At 35.1% G+C, this 18480-nt stretch overlaps 1 protein-coding gene across 8 annotated transcripts in view; it reads right to left on the bottom strand.

Annotated features, from left to right (window-relative positions):
* Positions 1 to 18480, bottom strand: part of LOC106143684 (piezo-type mechanosensitive ion channel component) — a 49852-nt gene that overhangs the window by 24767 nt on the left and 6605 nt on the right. For 5 of the 8 annotated variants that reach the window (XM_060946343.1, XM_060946335.1, XM_060946340.1 and 2 more), the window contains exons 1-14: positions 9324 to 9565; positions 8809 to 8974; positions 7688 to 7747; positions 6705 to 6813; positions 4665 to 4749; positions 4293 to 4524; positions 3852 to 4050; positions 2431 to 2630; positions 2126 to 2274; positions 1718 to 1858; positions 1556 to 1622; positions 1078 to 1352; positions 590 to 815; positions 117 to 296 (exon numbers count right to left, since the gene is read on the bottom strand). In XM_060946343.1, the coding sequence (XP_060802326.1) occupies positions 117 to 296; positions 590 to 815; positions 1078 to 1352; positions 1556 to 1622; positions 1718 to 1858; positions 2126 to 2274; positions 2431 to 2630; positions 3852 to 4050; positions 4293 to 4524; positions 4665 to 4749; positions 6705 to 6813; positions 7688 to 7747; positions 8809 to 8974; positions 9324 to 9544 (2310 nt within the window). In that variant the 5' untranslated portion in view covers positions 9545 to 9565. Of the gene's footprint in view, positions 1 to 116; positions 297 to 589; positions 816 to 1077; positions 1353 to 1555; positions 1623 to 1717; positions 1859 to 2125; positions 2275 to 2430; positions 2631 to 3851; positions 4051 to 4292; positions 4525 to 4664; positions 4750 to 6704; positions 6814 to 7683; positions 7748 to 8347; positions 8497 to 8808; positions 8975 to 9323; positions 9571 to 9890; positions 10015 to 10669; positions 10882 to 12179; positions 12279 to 18480 lie in introns of those variants that run through there. The other 3 variants (XM_060946359.1, XM_060946336.1, XM_060946352.1) reach the window with 3 other exon arrangements.

Below are 18480 nucleotides of genomic sequence, written 5' to 3' on the forward strand. Positions count from 1 at the left end.
TTATTATTAATGTTATACTAACCCAACGAAGAAATTTTCTTTATAATTATAACATGAAAAACTCAGGCCTCAAAACAATAAAATTAAAGTCATGTGGTTTAAAGATTGGTACTCACAGATGTACAGTTGACGTCGAAGAAGGAATGTTGTATATAGTTGATCTGATAAACCATCTGCGCCATGAGGTATATGCTGATTAGAGTGGACAAGAAGAGCAAGCATAATCTCTGCTTGTTGGCACCCAGCCATAATGCCGGGGAGATAATTATCATTATAGGCACGTGCATTGCGCATACCTGCGAGAGAATCAGATATAAACAATCATATAAATGTCGGAATTCAGAATCCTCCGCATTTGTGTCGGTGAAAAAAATATTACCGCTGAGTTGTTGCTTTTTTATTATAATTCAGCTATTCAGTGGGCCACAAAGTCAAGAATATCATCATATTAATCATAAATTTTATATTATTTTAAATTTGTGTGTATATTATGTTAACGTGTGTTGTAGAACCAAGTTAAAGGTTTCTCGATCTTTTAAATACTGCAATGTGATTGTTCTCACAAAAATTAATTTAAGTTCATACTCACATTACAAACACAGAGTAGCATAAGTGCTATGAAGATAATCTTAATCAAATGCAAATGCAAATACAGCAGCATTTTGTCATACACCGCGTTGAACTTCGACCTGATGCCACGGCCCTTCTCCTTGAGCCACTGTATGAACAAAGCGGTTCCTTGCCAGGAGTCCCCAGACCCTTGCGATATGTGAGACGTGCGTGACGTTCGTGAAGTGCGTGACGTGCGCGAGTTTCTTCATATGAAAATAATAGAAAATATATTTAAATTGGTTAAAGTCAAATTAGTTAAAATAAATAGAGGGGTAGAAAAATGGAGGTACAGCAAACCGCACCTATAAATTATTTATAGGTGCGGTTTGCTGTTCCCCCATTTTCAATCAACAAACCATTTCAATCGACCAAATATCCAATATTATATATAATATTGGATATTTGGTCTTATATAATATTGGAATATATACTTGCAGCAAAATAGATAAGCGGATGAGTACTTACCGCATAATGGATTTCTGTATTTTTGACGACATTCCCAAAGAGTGATCTGCTTCTGTGTCCGATCTTCTGGTATCAGAATCGTTCACGTTTCTAGCTTTAGCATCTTGAGGTGTTCTGGTATTGGCATTTTGTGTTGTGACATTCGGATCTTCAATATTTCTAACTTGCGGCGCTTCGTCGCTCACAGTCAAAACTCTAACATCAGCATCTTTACTCCATCTGATGCTGGCATCTCTATTCAACCGACCTTCTTCTTCCAAAGGTAGAGGTGGAAGCTTGAATCATAAAATATGAGTTTAAATAATCAAACTCCTCAATATATACCTAATATTTTTTTCTGTTTTAGCCTTTAGCTTGAATCATAAAATAAGAGTTTAAATAATCCAACTCCTCAACATATACCTAATTTTTTTTCTGTTTTATAGAAATGGGATTAATATCAGTTAAGAATATAGACAGAATTTAGTTTTTTACTTACATCATCATCTTTTATAGTAGACCCACCGGCACCCGGACTTTGTCGATTAGATTCTACATCTTTGGTTCTGTAAGAAAAAGAAAAGTTTAAAAACTTATAACATTAACAAGGGCAAGGATTTAAATGTCGAATGTCTTTATTCATTTTTAAAAGATTACTTACGTGCTTGGACCCGACAGCACCATGAAATCTTTGTGGAAATAATGGACCTGCATGATAGTGATGATGAGAAATAGAGTTGGTGTCAGTAACTTTACAAACAGATCTGCCGGGTCGTATGTGTCCAATCCCAAATCGTGTTGTCTGAAAATGGGTTAATTAATTAATGTAGTTATAAATATAATAACATTTTAAGTGTAAATCTCTCATTTTTGTTAATCGGAGTAAGGTACGTACGACAGGCGACTATAGCAACTGCCGAAATCGTCATATTAGTTCAACCTTAGATGACTTATAAGACCAACCTAAGATGAGGTATTAAATATAGGGTCATTACTGATGAATTTCAATAATTTGTGGTAAATTGTAGGCTCACTGTTTTTGTTGAAAAATGTAATCAGAAATACTTACAATGTCTTGTTTATCAACAGGTAGTTCTCTATGATTGTAGAGAAGTTGTCGAATTGATAAACGTATATCAATATTAAATTTAACATAGAATATATGATGAGTATTATCCAAAACAGGTACATCAGTTTTCGCCAGTAATACCAGCTTATCTGGAAGATGAAAATACCTATATATAGTTTATAATGATACAAAGGGTAGGTTAAAAAGCTATGTTAAGTGAAACTGCAATGTTATAACTATCGAAAAGAAATTACAATTAATATAATGACAGATGAAATTTAAACTGATAAAAGAAACCTGTTTACCTGGAACATGAGCATAAACACTAAGAACAGTAGCATATAGATTATTCTGAAAATCGTCATGCGATCGCCAGTGATGCCAATAACAAACAGCATTATCACGACCACGTAGATCCAGTAACGGGCGCAAAGACGACGTAAGGTCGTGCCCAGTACTCGTAGAAGACGGGAGTGGTGCTCGTCTTCGCGTTGTGCTTCCACTACTGGTAAAGAGAAATGAAAGAAGCATTAGCGATTTGGTGCTATTCTAATTTCAAACGTTTTAAAAATAATGCAGGTGGCCAGTATTTGGTACACTGTTTTTAATATAAAATAGAACAGATAGTAGTACATACTTTATAACAAAAAATATACTTACCAACCTTTTTTATAAACGTGTAAAAGACTGGCTTAAAATAAAGAAAATGATCTCTTGCATGAAATTAAAAATAAAGGATGTTATAGAACCAAAAATAGTGCACTTATATTGTAAATCGATGAGAAATAATTTCGATGTAGACATTGTTGTTTAAATAATTAAATTGAAGTTTAATATAATATAATTCAAGTAGACTGATATTTAACTTATATTTTTCTATTGTAAAATGCAGATATAAAATAATAAAAATGTCATAATTTAGATTGCACATAATTATTTAAAAAGAAGGGGTCTGATGTTTAAGTTATCAGACTGTATTTTTTTATTTTGTGCATAGTAAAAAAAAAAACTAATTTGAGAACGATCACAAAATTCAGCACTTATATATTTACCATTAGCCAGACCTGCAGCAGTCATTCGGTACAACACGTTAATGAGGTAATTATTTTGAACGCGATCTAATACATAGTCGTACAATCTAGATATTAACGAACACATTTTAACACACAACAATAGCAAAACTTTTCGTGGAACAGCGGATACTAACTCTCCGTAATATTTTTCTAAAAAATAAACGAAGAGAAATCAGACTATCGTTTCGAATGAATCACGTATTTACTACTCCTGCTATTACTTATCACTGGAAGTTTGCATATTAGCAGCATATAAATGATGACACCACCATGGCCAAAAAAAAGAGAAGGATAGATGTACTGCATTCAAACCCGTTAGATATATTTAGTACTTAAATGATTCATATTATGTCTGAAATAATTTGAATATGTTCTTTAATAAATGCTGCATAATCTGTGGGCCACGTTAAAAAAAAACCATGTTTGTATAATTTAAAACAAATTGAGGTGGGATTCGGAGTTATGATGCACTCGTTACATACATAATCAATATATATATTTCTAGGAATGAGAAAATGATTCCTCCGTCTGTTTCTCAGTCAATAAAAATTAAACCGCAGGGAGATTTTACAGAAATAGTACAAATTTTAATGGAGGCTATCGTATATTTAATGATTATAAAGCGATAGAAAGAAGATATAGGCTACAATTACCACTAGCCGCAGTAGACACGGTGAGTTGAAAGGGCGCGGCCATATCAGAGATGACGGTTGATTGCCGCCTTGAACGTATTTCCTGCACCCTTTGCCGGAGTGTCACCCAGAACATGCACGTGAATAGCGCCTTTATCAGCAAGGGCACGCAGGGCTCGCCGTCGGCTCGAGCCACACCTATTTGACGGAGGTTCACCTCCTAAAAAGTTTGAAAAGAATCATCATACTCTTGTCGTTTGTCCAGGCTACACCCTTCGTTTGGAGGAATTATTCGCTTCGAATGTGCTAGTTAGAAGCTTCATACCAAATGTGTATTTAAAATCAGAAATAAGGTACCCAAATACGTTTAAAATGATACTCTGTTTCTTTTTAAATACCTTAAAGTTAATATTTCTAGTCTTGAATTAATTGTGTTAAACAATGTATCCATAAAATACCCACCGTTATATTACTAGGCAGCTCTGCTTCCGTTAGATCCATGCCGTAAATGTACTGCAAGATCAGCAACGCCATCGCGTAAAATACGAGTACGGGACTGGTCTTGAGCATGAAGGAGCGTTGATTCTGGCGCAACCAAACAATGTTGGCCCACATGAGGAAGACGAAGGTCAGCCACGAGTGGAACATTATGCTCCACGCCATCATTGTGATCGTAGTCGCTATGTACGACGATCTAAAAAGAAAATAATGTTTTCATTGTTTACTTTTTTATGAAAAGTTCCATGGGAGCAAAAGAGTTGGCAAAGGTTGCAGTCGTTATAAAAACTTTTAAATCCTATATTTTGTAAATTAATTAAAGTTATACATCATTACCTGACTAGAACTTGAAAAAAGTCGATAATAGCTGATATGATGTCATCCAGTAAAGTTGGCTCGTCCATTTCAACCATCGTAGATTCTGAAATATTACATTTTATAAGTACCTCCAGTCATTACGATTGTCAAGGTTAAACTCCTAAACTGTTATTTATATTTTCGAGTTGAAACATTATACAGAAAAAAGAAACTGATATTATGTTACCGGAATTATCACCAAGAGGTAGAATAATAATAACGTGACGACCCCATCGCCCCCTGGGTCACCTTCCCAGTGCAATCAGTCGCCGCAGGGCAGCTTGTGGCGAGCTGTTGGGGAGTAGCGACCCCACGGACCTGAGTGCTCCCAGGGGAGGCCCCTGTTCCTCGCCTCCGATCTTCCTTCGCCAAGGTCGGAGTGGAAACCGATGAGGGACAGGACCCCTACCTCTGGCTTGCCTTAACCGGCCGGTCAGAGTGGAGTCGCGAGAGCTATACGCTCGAAGGATGGAAGTGTAAAATGTCATAACGCCGGGGGTGCCTGACTGGATCACCATGATTTCACGCCTCGCAGTCTCACCTCTCGACATCCTTAGCCACCCACGCCGATGTTGCCCCTTTGTTGCTAATCATGGTGACTGATTTGAGGGGCCCATTTAGTGAGTGGCGAGTCACCACCTGCCACATAATAGTCACGTATTCATGATTATGGCAGGTGTCTGAACTTCTCCAGCAATAGCCCAGTTAAAATCCATCCAAACGTCAACTCCATAAACCATAATCCTTTTCCCTTATTTTGTAATAGCTTCACCTCCTGCCGAGATCTGTTCATGGACATATCATCTATTGATATGCCCGGGAACGGGTTTTGGCAGGAGAACAACATAACATCAACTTCTCCAAAGGGCCTCTACGTGTTGGATTTATATCCCCACGCAAGCCTCTCAAAAATCCGGGGTGTATAGACCCGTGAAATCTAAGAGGAGAAACATAATAATAATAATAATATATCTTTATTTCACCATAAACAGAGTTAGGTAAATAAATATAAAAGGTAGGTTACAAAATGAATATGGTGGGTTGACACCTGAACTAGGATAAATCCTGTATCTCAGGTTGCCAACCCTCCACCCCATATAATGGTCTTAATAACTAGGTAACATTATTTCTGATCTTAATACAGTAATTATGATTATCATTTATTACAAAGCTTGGAGGGTAGCAGCACATTTGTTCATCAGTAAGTACCAGACATCGCATACACAAAGTGCGCAGCGCAAGTGACTTCTGGCGTATGGTACAAGTTATAAGCTGTTAGTTTTAACAAACATTTTCAATTTTTCTTTTAAGAAGTAGTAACTCAATTTACTACCGTTATTATTATTTGTCTTTGCAAAATTGACAAAGAGAAGAAAAAAAAATATATAAAAATAAATAAAAATTAAACCATACAGAACTATAAAAATATATAATATACATAATAATAAAACAGTGAGTATTCAAAAATTGAAATTTGCACTATCTAAATTAACTTGTAATCTTAAGTATGTTTTCCGTTTCAAGGTAGTCCAATGCTATCAAGTTATTTTTCAATGACGTTTTTAGACTTTTTCTATTCATATTGAGAATTTTATTTAAATTATTGAAGTGTCTGTATAAGAAGGGACCAGTGAATGAAGCTTGCCGTTGGGCGAATGCAGATTTGAATGAAGGCACATTGGTTCGTATTCTTCTTCTATGTTGATTTATTTGGGAGGGTACAATTGTTTTGTGATGGCGGAGAACTGACTGAAGAATAAATAATTGTCTTACCGTAAGCATTTGAGATTCTTTGTACAGTGTATCTGTAGGGTATCTTCTGGGTTTGCGTAACATAACCTTAATAACAGCTCTTTGAGCTCTCTCTAACTCTAATAGGTGTGTTACAGCAGCTCCACCCCAAACAGGTATACAATAGGTTAAGAGGGATTGAACAAGGGCAAGATAAATATTTTTAATTAAGTTAATGTCAGCAGATTCCCTAAGATTTTTGAAGAAAGAAGATCCAAGAATTTTTACCTTCGCCCATGACGACCACGGAGCCGGTGGAGTCCTGGCGCAGAGGCCGCTGGGACATCCTCACGCTGGACCAACGCTTGCCGGGACTGCTTTGGGTGCGGTTCATCAGCTAAATCACCATAATAGTAACATTAGAAGGCTTTACAATTTTTCAGGGATCAGGATAAATCAAAATAAGTAAATTTGGGGGCTATTCATGAACTTTAATAATAAGTTCTCCCCTTCTCTTCTTCCGGTTCCAATAAAATGGAAGGCATCTATTTATATACCAAATTATATTTGAATCAGATAACCTTAAGGCGCCCCCCGGGTTCCTCTCCAGACGTGAAGAGGTAACCAGGATTAACATTAGGATGAAGAACTAAACCATTAGAATATTAATGAAATGTAATAGCTTTAACTCTTGTGATCTATTACAACACAAATTTAAGTCCAGCTAAAATAGTACTTCGCAAGTATATTTTTCACATTTGCTTTGAATTGGTTAATCAGCTTACTTAATACAATACTACCTGAATACGAAAAAACATGTAACATCGATTAGAAAACAAATACACAAAGACTTAGCGAGTAACAAATCATAGTGCACAACATTTAGAGAATTTAAACAACACTTATTAAAAAAACATAGGTATATAATCAGTGCAGAACATAGAGCAGCAGTGCCATCTCCCTTGCTCGGTATTTTCAGTCATATTGTGGGAATGATATGACAATGAAAACTTAGCGTAAGAGTTTAATTAATAGCGATAAAGTTTTCCATTGTTTATTATGACAAACTAATCATCAAAAAGGGGGTTTGTAGATAGTCATAAATAAAATTAAATCCCTATTGGATGATTATGGGACACTGTTATGTGCGATTGAACGTCCATGTGTTTAACAGAGAAGCAAAGCATTATTTTTTTAACGCAATTATAAAATTAGTGTCAAAGAAATCCCGTCACCATTTGCCAAGCTATAAAAAACAATGAAATACCTACAGGAGTGGTCTCATCGGCGTTCCCGCTGAGTGCTTTTGAATTTATGTACTTAAATGCAACCTACAAAAGAATGAAAGCAGGTTGCAAACATAAAAAAATAAAAATTTTAATTTATTATGCATAAATCTTTGAAATTATTATAAAGTAAAAGAAGTGCATGTCAGATATTGGATATTTGAACACATGTTTGCCTAAAGTAAAAATATAAGTTTAGGTATTTATTCTACAAGACGATTGTGAATCATAATCTAAATAGCATCTTAAAATAAACTGTTAAGTTCTTATTGTTACCACAAAATAGCTAGTGATTTGCACTCGATTATCCAACCTCTGATGATGATAAAAGAGTCAGGAATCAAATTATGTACAAACATGCAGTTAAAACTGTCAAGTCACAAGTAAGTCACAAATATGTTGATAAATACACCTTAGAATAATTCTAGAAATTACAAACGAGGTGCGTAATAATTTTCTAAAACTATACTAAAACTAATTTTAACTAATAAATGCTTTTTTCCTGCATTGCCTCCAAAACTACGGCCAAATCTATTTTTTTTTTAAATAATGAGCCTACCACAGGAATCAAAACAGCGAACGTCAAATACTAACAAAAAAGGTTTGAAAAAAGAACTACACGTTTTGTATGTACATCGAAGGTGCGTGTGGCGGCTTACTCTTATCTTCTTAGTGGCTTTCATCCATTTTTCGCGGTTCTGACGGTAAGTGCTGCCTTGGAGGGAGACTCCACGGTACACAGACCCATTCTGCTTGCCCGCCTCTAAACCCGTCAGCGCGAGTTTTCTTTTCGGCTAACATCCCCGTTTGATAGCATAGGAGATAAACATGTTCAGAAACTGCATGTTAGTTTGGTGACTAAATACTTATAAGTTCGACCTCGGAATCATTAAGACTCTAAAGATATTTGCGCTCGCTAGACTCTTCATTTATATTTTAAAAAATGAATAAATTTCATTTTATTGGCATAGCTAAAGGCAGTACTCAGTATAAAAAAAGCAAACTCCCAATCGAAACTTAGTTTAACAAGCATTTTGCAAATATCGGGTTAGTCAAGAGAAACAAGTCAATTTTTTAACCACAATGCTATAACATTTTATTCCTACCTTTGGTTTGAGGAGTTCCCGGGTTTCAATCCCGAGCACAAAATATGTGAACAATATCACGAAGGGGCTTGCAAGTGTCGCCCACTTTTGGTCTTCTGACACTACGTACGAAAAATTGTGCGGATCTGTATCGTTGATGACAACCAGTTGGGTTAATCCAAAATATCTGAAATAAATCATATAATCATAAAGTCAGTTTCGACCTATTTAGATGAAGACATTTTATTTCTTTAAATAAAAAAAATAATTGCCTGAAATATTTTTTGGTAGGTTTGGATTATACCATATTAGGGATTGTAAATATTACAACACTAGTAGAGCTTCTTTTTGTATATTTAATAAAAGAAATTGTCACGGGGCATTTAACTAAGGAGCTATTCGGCCACACCATCATCGCAGACAGTAGGATCGAAGAATAGAATCGATCACCTTCAGCGGAATGGCTAATGATGGAATTAAGATTAAATATTCAAATTGTGACAGGGTCAGAAATAGTTTCAAATACAAATACTTACCTAGCCATATTCATATCCGGCGGATAAAACTCTATAAGCCAATTGCACTGATAGACCAGTAACACCAGTACATGAACAGCCATGATGGCCATCAAACATCTTCCGACGACCGCGAACCCTCGCGTTAGTGGCTGCCCTAACGCCCACGCTGTCGCCGCGCCCATGAATACCAGGAAATATATACCGGAGGTGACACTGGGACGCATTATACCGGAGAACATTATTAGGAAGAGACACAGGTATTTCCCTGGAACAAATGGGTTGGTTAAACTACTAGAGACAATCTAAAAGCATAAGCAGCGTATTGTTTTTTCTTTTATTTTTGTAGATATGCATCTATTGAACCCACAACACAAGCTAAGAGTTTAGTGTAGGCTGGTTAAGTACACTATTTTAAATAACTTTTCTAAATAACTTTTTTTTTTAAATATGCTCGCCACCGGTTATATTAAATATAGGACAGAATATTTCATATTTTTCAGGATTATTTCTTTAGATCAAATTGTTTACAAAACAAATGACCTTGATAATTATGATGAAGGGAATATGTTGTACAACAGTACTCACCAGCACTAGTTAGAGTAGGATATTGCTGATGCTTCGACTCTTTCTTCTCCGGCTCCCCTGAGCTTTCCTGTGTTAGTTTTCGCACCACTACATACACCAGCACAGAAGTCAGGGTCATTATTAACTGAAAAGAAATATATGAATATAGATAGTAGTACATTTTATCAGGTTTACAATTTATGTAAAATCTGTTCCTCTTTAGTGTATTAAAAATAAATAAAAAAGTACTCATAGAAGCTTAAAGACCTATTTTTCGTCGTTAGTTCGTAAATACCTATTAATGTTCTTTATTGTTTTTGCTTCAGTTATTTCTTTGAAAAGTTGCTCTTCTCACATACAACTTTACTTAACTACTGTTTAAAGCGACCCCTAAGTTAACCGATAAGTAAAAATAGTACATAAATAAATATATACGGGACAAATTACACAGATTGAGTTAGCCTCGAAGTAAGTTCGAGACTTGTGTTACGAGATACTAACTCAACGATACTTTATTTTATAATAAATACTTATATAGATAAACATCCAAGACCCAGGCCAATTAGAAAAAGTTCGTTTCTCATCATGCCCTGGCCGAGATTCTAACCCGGGACCTCCGGTGACACAGACAAGCGCACTACCGCTGCGCCACAGAGGTCGTTTTAAATAACATACATATATATATAATCACGTTTATATCCATTGCGGGGTATACAGAGCCAACAGACTTAAAAAGACTTCAGGCCACGTTGAGCTGTTTGGCTTATTGATAGTATAAATAGTCATGAAAGAAAACGTACCTCTGGTGCAAGATAATGTACGGCCATCAGCGGGTCTATAACGTCGTAGCTGACAAGACCGAGGTTGTGTCCGATGCGCTGGACGAGCGGGTAGGTTTCCACCAAGGACCCATAGGGAGAGAACACTGCAAGCGCCGTGTGCCATCCTACGTGGACTAGCAACAGCGGGATAGAAACCAGCACGTTTAACAGAAGAATACGCCCGCAGAAACCTGTAAAAGAAGTGATATATGAGGATGTTATCAATTTAGGTTAATGGAGAAATCCTTTTTTTCATATTATTTCTGTAAACCTTAATGTATTTTATTTTATAAGGCGACAAGTAAGTTGTTAAAGTCTGGTAAAAACTGAGCCAGTCAGAACTCTTGCACTTCTGGATGTAAATGCATTCCACACGTGAATCTATACGTTCGCATCTCAACTAATGCAGTTGCAAAAAGTAAATACAAGTTTCGAAATACTTAATCATTCATTCATATAATCACGTCCATATCCTTGCGGGGTAGACAGAGCCAGCATTATTGAAAGACTGATAGGCTCCGTTCAGCTTAGGCTTAATGATAGAATTGAGATTCAAATAGTGAGAGGTTGCTAGCCCATCGCGTATACGAAGAGTTCCAAGTTTATAAGCCTATCCCTGAATCGCCATTTACGACATCCACGAGAAAGAGATGGGGTGGTCCAATTCTATAAATACTAAACAAAATACTTAATAATAAAGATTTTACACGTGTGTACAATATAGTTTGTAAATGAAACAAGTTCAAGATTTATTTATGTATGGATGTAGCAGAATGAAGTATTTACATTTGAAAAAAATAATTTTGTAATGCCGAAAACAAACTTCTTTAATAATTGCAATAAAAACGAGCAAACTGTGTATATTTTACTAACCTACATACTCCAATCACACACATAAGCAAGCGAACCGTGATAAGCTTTACATTCGACGGCCACACAGAGCAGCGAAGATCGTTAGCGCCGCCCTTTGGTGCTCTGTGCGCGGCCTCAATAGCTCTCACACTATTGCTGTGCAAACACGAGATATTTTTGCCTGGTGCGGTGCAACATAGCATTCACATTAATTCGCTCAAAATAGATTATAGCGCCGGATATTATACATAGGCGCGTATTGGACCACTTAAATATACTATTTTAAAGACCCTTCGAAACTAAATAAAACTTTTTTTACAAACAAATGTTTACTTAAATACTAACTTCGATTACACCTGGATCACTTACAGCATTTTGCATTAGTCTTGTCAGCAAACATTTTAATACATTAGCTAGGAATGATAGCTCAGCGTTATTTATTATCTTACGATATGGTCAAATTTGAACTGTATTATGTTGTGCGAGTGTATAAATGATATAGAAATGGATTATGTATGTAGGCGTCCTACACTGTTCTTAAATACAACACCCTCCTAAAATGTAAAAAAAAATTTTTTGCCCACATATAAAAATTAAATAAAAAATATTAGGAATTTTCGGGTTAGCACCGTCTTACCTTTGCCTTGGTTGCAACTTGGAGAAACTTTTATAAGCGGCGTTAACAGATACAGCAGCAGGTATATCAGGGACAGTCCGTATGGTCGCAGTCCTATGCCTGTAATGAAAACAATTAATAGTATATAATTCGGTTTTGTTGTCATATTCCCTACATATATAATTAATGTGAAAGTCTGTCTGTGTTCCGCTTTCACAGCTAAACTGCTGGACCGATTCTAATGAAATTTGGTATGCATGTGGTAAATAATCCGCGTTTATATATATCATAGGATTTTTTATATATCAGCCCTTATAATATTAAAATGGGGGGTGAAAGTTTGCATGAAAATCAATAATCGCTAGGCTAGTGGTTGTATAAAGAAGTTATTGATCAATATATAGGTACTAATATCTATTTTAAAAAAACACATTGAAGGAAAGCCACAGACATAATAAATCACTGACGTCCACCAATGAAGGGGGCCGTTGTGAACCCTATCCATATATTCTGTAGTATTCTAACAGAAAATTGAGTTTCAACATGCTACTGAAAAAAATAGTACTGGACAGGTAGCAAATTTTTGCACTATTGTAGGTAGTGTAAACTTTATTTGTTCTATTTGTCTTTTTAAGTTAGAATTTCGTATATCTATAAAAGATTACCTACTGATTGACTGACATATCAAAGCACAGCCCAAACCGGTCTAGATATTTGTAAAATTTGACCCATTTTTTCCGTTTGTGGTCTCGGATTGCACTAGTAGTTAATCTCCAAGCAAAAATAATACTTAATCTACTTCATCCATAGCAAAGACATTCAGCATATCACATCGGCTCTAAAGCTTCATGAGAAATTTTTAACACTGATATCATCTATTTGTTTTTTCTTTTTGCTTACTCGATTCTCTTCTCTCACAAAAAAGTATTAAATAAAGAAAGTCTGCATTGGCCAACCCAAATGCCACAGTAACATTTAGATTTTGTTCCACTTCGTTTTATACCGCGCCCCATTTCGCCCCGCGTCTCCTACCTGCCACACTCGTAAAATTTATTTTGATGTTGGGACAATTCTTCAAAATACTTTTCTGTCATAATACGGTAATCGCTTTGATATTTAAAAATATCCAGGACATAAAAACCGTTCCAATGAAATATGTAATATTATGAGAAACATCATCCCAACTTATATTATAACTTAATGCGAAAGTAAGTTTGTTTGTTACCTCTTCACGCATTATCTTCTTGAGATATCGCGTATATATTAATTAAGGGTCTGGAAAAGGCTCTATTAAAGACGGCAATTTATCCCTAGTAATAATATAAATGCGAATGTAACTCAAGTCTGTCAAAGTTTTACGCTATAATGCCTGAACTAATGAAACCATTTTGATTTTTGGTACAGAGATAGAGTTGACCCAGAGGAAGTTCTTTTTATTGCGAAAAAAGGGTTAAAACAGAGAATGGAAATTGTCAGTGAACAGCTAGTTAATAAATATATCAATAATATACCCTGGCCAAATAAATTATTGCGAATTTTTCCCCAAAGATTCGACAAGAATCGATTCTTATTACGAATACTTAATAATTACCATTCATTCATACAAACTATTAATACTTGCGTAGGAACTAATGAGAAAAGATTTGTACTTTCGTTTTAACGGATAAACTCAAAAATTTCTATGCCGATTCTGATGATAGACACAGAGACAGACAAAACCTTCAGGAGTACATAAATAGTAAAATTTCAGACAGAGTCTAGACATAAAGGCAGTGAGTCACATCAGATGTGTTAATACGGCAAAAGTAAAGTAACCCATAGAGTATGATACACGACGTGACGTCAGAGCTACTATGGCACTGTTTGTATCACTGAAATATTCTCATTAGTTAAGGTTGCATGTACAGTAACAATAGCATGCATTGTTTTATACTTAGATGATTGTCATTCTATGGTAATTAAATAGCAAAAGCCATTATAACTTCATCCATAATACCCTTAATCCTTATAATTATGATTGCTATCGGTAATGTCATAGTTATATATGATATGTATTATTCATTACATAAAAGTATGCAGTTCTATAAAAAGAAATCATCGATTGTTACTTTTGTAAAATTTTCGACGACAAGAAAATTCGGAAAGTATTACTTTTTTTATACTAAAAGTACCAGATCTTCTAAATATAATGAACTCTTGCGCGTAGGTGGCAGAACCATTAAGAAAGCCAATAAATTTTTAAACTTACTAAAATAGTCTTGCCTATATCTTGAAATAAGTCTTTTTTTTTAAACGAGCTCTATTATTCCTCCTTATATTATTGTATAGAAACCTATTAAAATTTTGACAATTTAAACATTTCTCTGATTTTTGACTGTTAGCATTTTTAAACGTAGTATTATCGTTACAAGAATTTACTTATTCAGGTTTAAGATAAAAAAAATACAGCAACTCATTTGTTTATAACGAAATAAATCACAAGGTAATTCACAAATCAAATATTCAACAATAAATATATGCTACAAGTGGATGAGAAGGTCAGTAGTGTCTCAACTACTATACTAATGCGTTTGAACAATAAGGTAAACATAAACATGAGAATTCGTTTACCTTTAGTGTGCTGTGAGTACGTTGATAGTGAAACGATCCTTTTGGATTTGAGAAGGTACCTACGTCTTTGATATGACGATTTTACGATTGGGATGATCTCCAAACTTCTTAAATCTGACGCCCAAAGTAGCGTTACTTTGGTAATACAAAGTTAAATCTTTTTATTTCAAGTATAACAACACAAAAAAAGCTAAAAATAGTAAACATACATTCTAATACTGCAGCATTACAAGTAACTATAATGTACACAGAAATTGGTAAAACCTATTTATTTTTACAATATTATATCACTCAGTATTATTAAATATTCTTATATTTTTGGAAAAAAAAATTGTTTACTTGTGTCACCAAAAAAGGACACCTTATTTAAGAAATACCTACGTTCAGCATAGTTATAATAAGAGTAAGGTACCTTTACTGATGCAAATATACAAAGCAGGTACATATTAAAACGAAAAAACCTCTTATCGACAATTATTATACAATGGCGCCGCCGTCGCCGGTGTCAAAGAAGAGGCAAAAGTCAATACAATGTAATGTGATTTGTTAAGATAATTTATAATGTAGGTTGCGATTGACAGAAGTCAGTATAAGCAGTCGAACTGAGTAATGTGACCTTGTGACTCGTCGACTGATAAGGCGCGATGCTACTCGCGCGGTGTGCTTTATTAGCCAACCTATCAAATAACTTTTGCATTTAAAGATAAGCAAGATCCCAATATTGATTGACCCCTTATATTTCCAATTTTTACACCGTGTGTTTTTCCGTAGACAAGAGTAGAATGGGATCACTCCAGGTCTCTCTAGAGTCGTAGAAGCTATGTATTGTCCCACAGTTTGAAGTTAAAAAATAAAAAAGCCGTAAAAAAGCTAAAAATAATTGATAATTAAATTAACAATTTGTCTTACCTAGGCGATTAGTGGGTTGGTATCAAGGCTAACTACATCAATTTCTGGAGCAGGGTTTTATGGACTGGATGTATAATACATTCAGTCAGAAAAGTATCGGGAATGGATTATTTATTTATGGTTCCAAATTCAAATTTTTGTTTTTTTTGTTGTTGTTAGATTGGCACAACTGTTTTCCATTTTGGCGCGGAGTTTGAGTTGCATCTGTTGTTTACATTAAATACAGTGCTATTTTTAGTTATATCATATCTAGTGTGTATTGCTAATTTCATAATGGATAAAAACATCGAACAAAGAGTTTGTCTTAAATTTTGCATTGCCAATGGAATATCGTGTTCGGAGTCACTGAAAATGTTACAGAAGGCTTACGGTGAATCGACTTTATCAAAAACTCGTACTTATGAGTGGTACAAAGCGTTCAAAAGCGGTCGAGATGTGATGGAATATTTGCCTCGCTCTGGTAGGGCATCAACGTCTGCAACTGAAGTTAACATCGCAAAAGTGAAGGAAATAGTGACTGAAAATCCTCATTCAACTTTGAGAGAGATAGCCACCGAACTTTCTGTATCTCACGAGTCGATCCGTACCATTTTAACTAATAATTTGGGTATGAAACATGTTGCCGCTCGGCTAGTCCCAAAAGACCTGAATTTTTTTCAAAAACTCAATCGCATGAGAGTCGCTGAGGACATGCTAGAACGAGTCAATTCCGACCCAACATTCATGAAACGCATTGTTACTGGTGACGAGACGTGGGTTTACGAGTTTGACATGCAAACTAGTCAACAAGCTTCGGAGTGGCGCCTTCCAACTGAACCGAAACCGAAAAAACCACGCCAAAGTCGTTCAAAAGTCAAAGTCATGTTGACTGTTTTCTTTGACTATCGCGGTGTTGTGCACTCGGAATTCTTGCCGGAAGGTCAAACGGTAAATAAGGAATTTTATTTGAGTGTTATGCGGCGTTTAAGAGAGCAAATCCGACGAAAAAGGCCAGATTTGTGGAAAGAAAATTCTTGGATTTTGCACCATGATAATGCACCTTCGCACAAGGCCATCATTGTGAACGAATTTTTAACCAAACACTCAACAAATACCATCGAGCAACCACCATATTCACCAGATATGGCTCCAGCCGACTTTTTTCTTTTTCCTAAACTCAAATTACCACTTCGTGGCACCCGTTTTCAATCGGTAGAAGACATAAAAGAGAATTCGCGGCGAGAACTGACCTCAATTCCGGAAACAGCGTTTAAAAAATGTTTTGATGATTGGATTATTCGTTGGCGTAAGTGTATCGTTTCTAAAGGAGCATATTTTGAAGGTGATAAAATAAATTTGGATGAATAACAAACAGTTTGTGTATTATTGATCTTTTCCCGCTACTTTCTTGACAGAGTAGTATAATGGTATTCTACGTATTACGAACATGTGCTTTCAATCCAATAGATAAATGAAAATGTGATTATATTATATACTAAATATACGAAATAGAGGTTTTAGTGATTGTTTCAATTCTGTTACAAAGAGACTAAACGATATTTTACCAACTCTAGTTGGTTCAACGACCCAAAATTGAGTCAGCAGATGGTCAAGCCAGCTACTAATGCTCATCTTTATACGTTTACTAAAGAATTGCTTCATATTTTTCATTTTTAAGAACGTTTATTATATGTCTAATATGAATTATAAAAATTACTCAGTTCAACTAGAAGCTTAAAATAAAACCATAATAAAAACGATAACCCTCAAAATGACATCATCACTGATATCGACATCAACGCTTGCAAAACAAACTGCGAAAGCTTGTAGATTTCCTACTGAATAAATATTGTAAAAGAAATATCGGAATACTTAAATTTTACTTCTTTAGGTAGATACTTAGTACAAGTAATAGTATTTCAAAGTATTTCATTATATAGGTATCAAAATAAAAAAAATAGTACACGCCACCTTTATAATTCGACCTAAGTCGGACAAAACAAAGTAATTAGTACTAAATCGGATAAAGCCAAAATTAAAACAACAGCATTAGTGAAATAATGAAAGTCATGTGATTAGAGGCAGATTTATGCGAATGTCACGAGTCTTTTCAATTTAATTAAAAAGAAAATACCGCCTCTTGCAGGTTGACTATTGTTTCGTGGAATAGATATATATTTTTAATAGAACTAAGTGGTATATTTATGTGTAATTAAGCAGTTGGCCATAGTACCTACATAGATACTCAGCGGGAGACGGCAACGATGGCATGGCGTGCGTGTGATGTGCGATTACATCGCGAACATCTGGGACTCTGGGAGTGTTCACAATATCCTCATCGGTGTACGATTAGTAAACAGTTTACATAAAAACAATAGGAAATCTTGGCTTGATATAAAACTTATCCGAAAAAGGTAAAGCTATAAGTTTTTAATTCTTATCTGCAATAGATAATTTAATTCTAGTCTGCGGCAGGCTTATTATTTTATATTACGAGGGTGAATCCAAAAGTTCGTGGCCTCACCAAGTAAATAAATGTCTATAATTTTTTACTACCCTCATTTTGTAGCTTGTATATTTAGTAGTAAGCGTGCAAATTTGCAATTGGATACATCTCTTTGTCTTTGTTAAATATTTTTTTCAAAGCAAGTCGTGAAGTTTTCTTACTATGGAAAAAATTTAACTGCGTGCTGTGATTGGGATGATGTGAAGATATGAAGTACCTGTATAAGAAGGGGTTAACGCCAAAAGAAATCCATGAAGATATGGTTAACACATTAGAAGAATCTGCTCCGTCATATTCGTGTGTAAAAAAGTGGGTAGC

This window comes from Amyelois transitella, chromosome 2 (genome assembly GCF_032362555.1).
Source record: "Amyelois transitella isolate CPQ chromosome 2, ilAmyTran1.1, whole genome shotgun sequence".
Taxonomy (NCBI): domain Eukaryota; kingdom Metazoa; phylum Arthropoda; class Insecta; order Lepidoptera; family Pyralidae; genus Amyelois; species Amyelois transitella.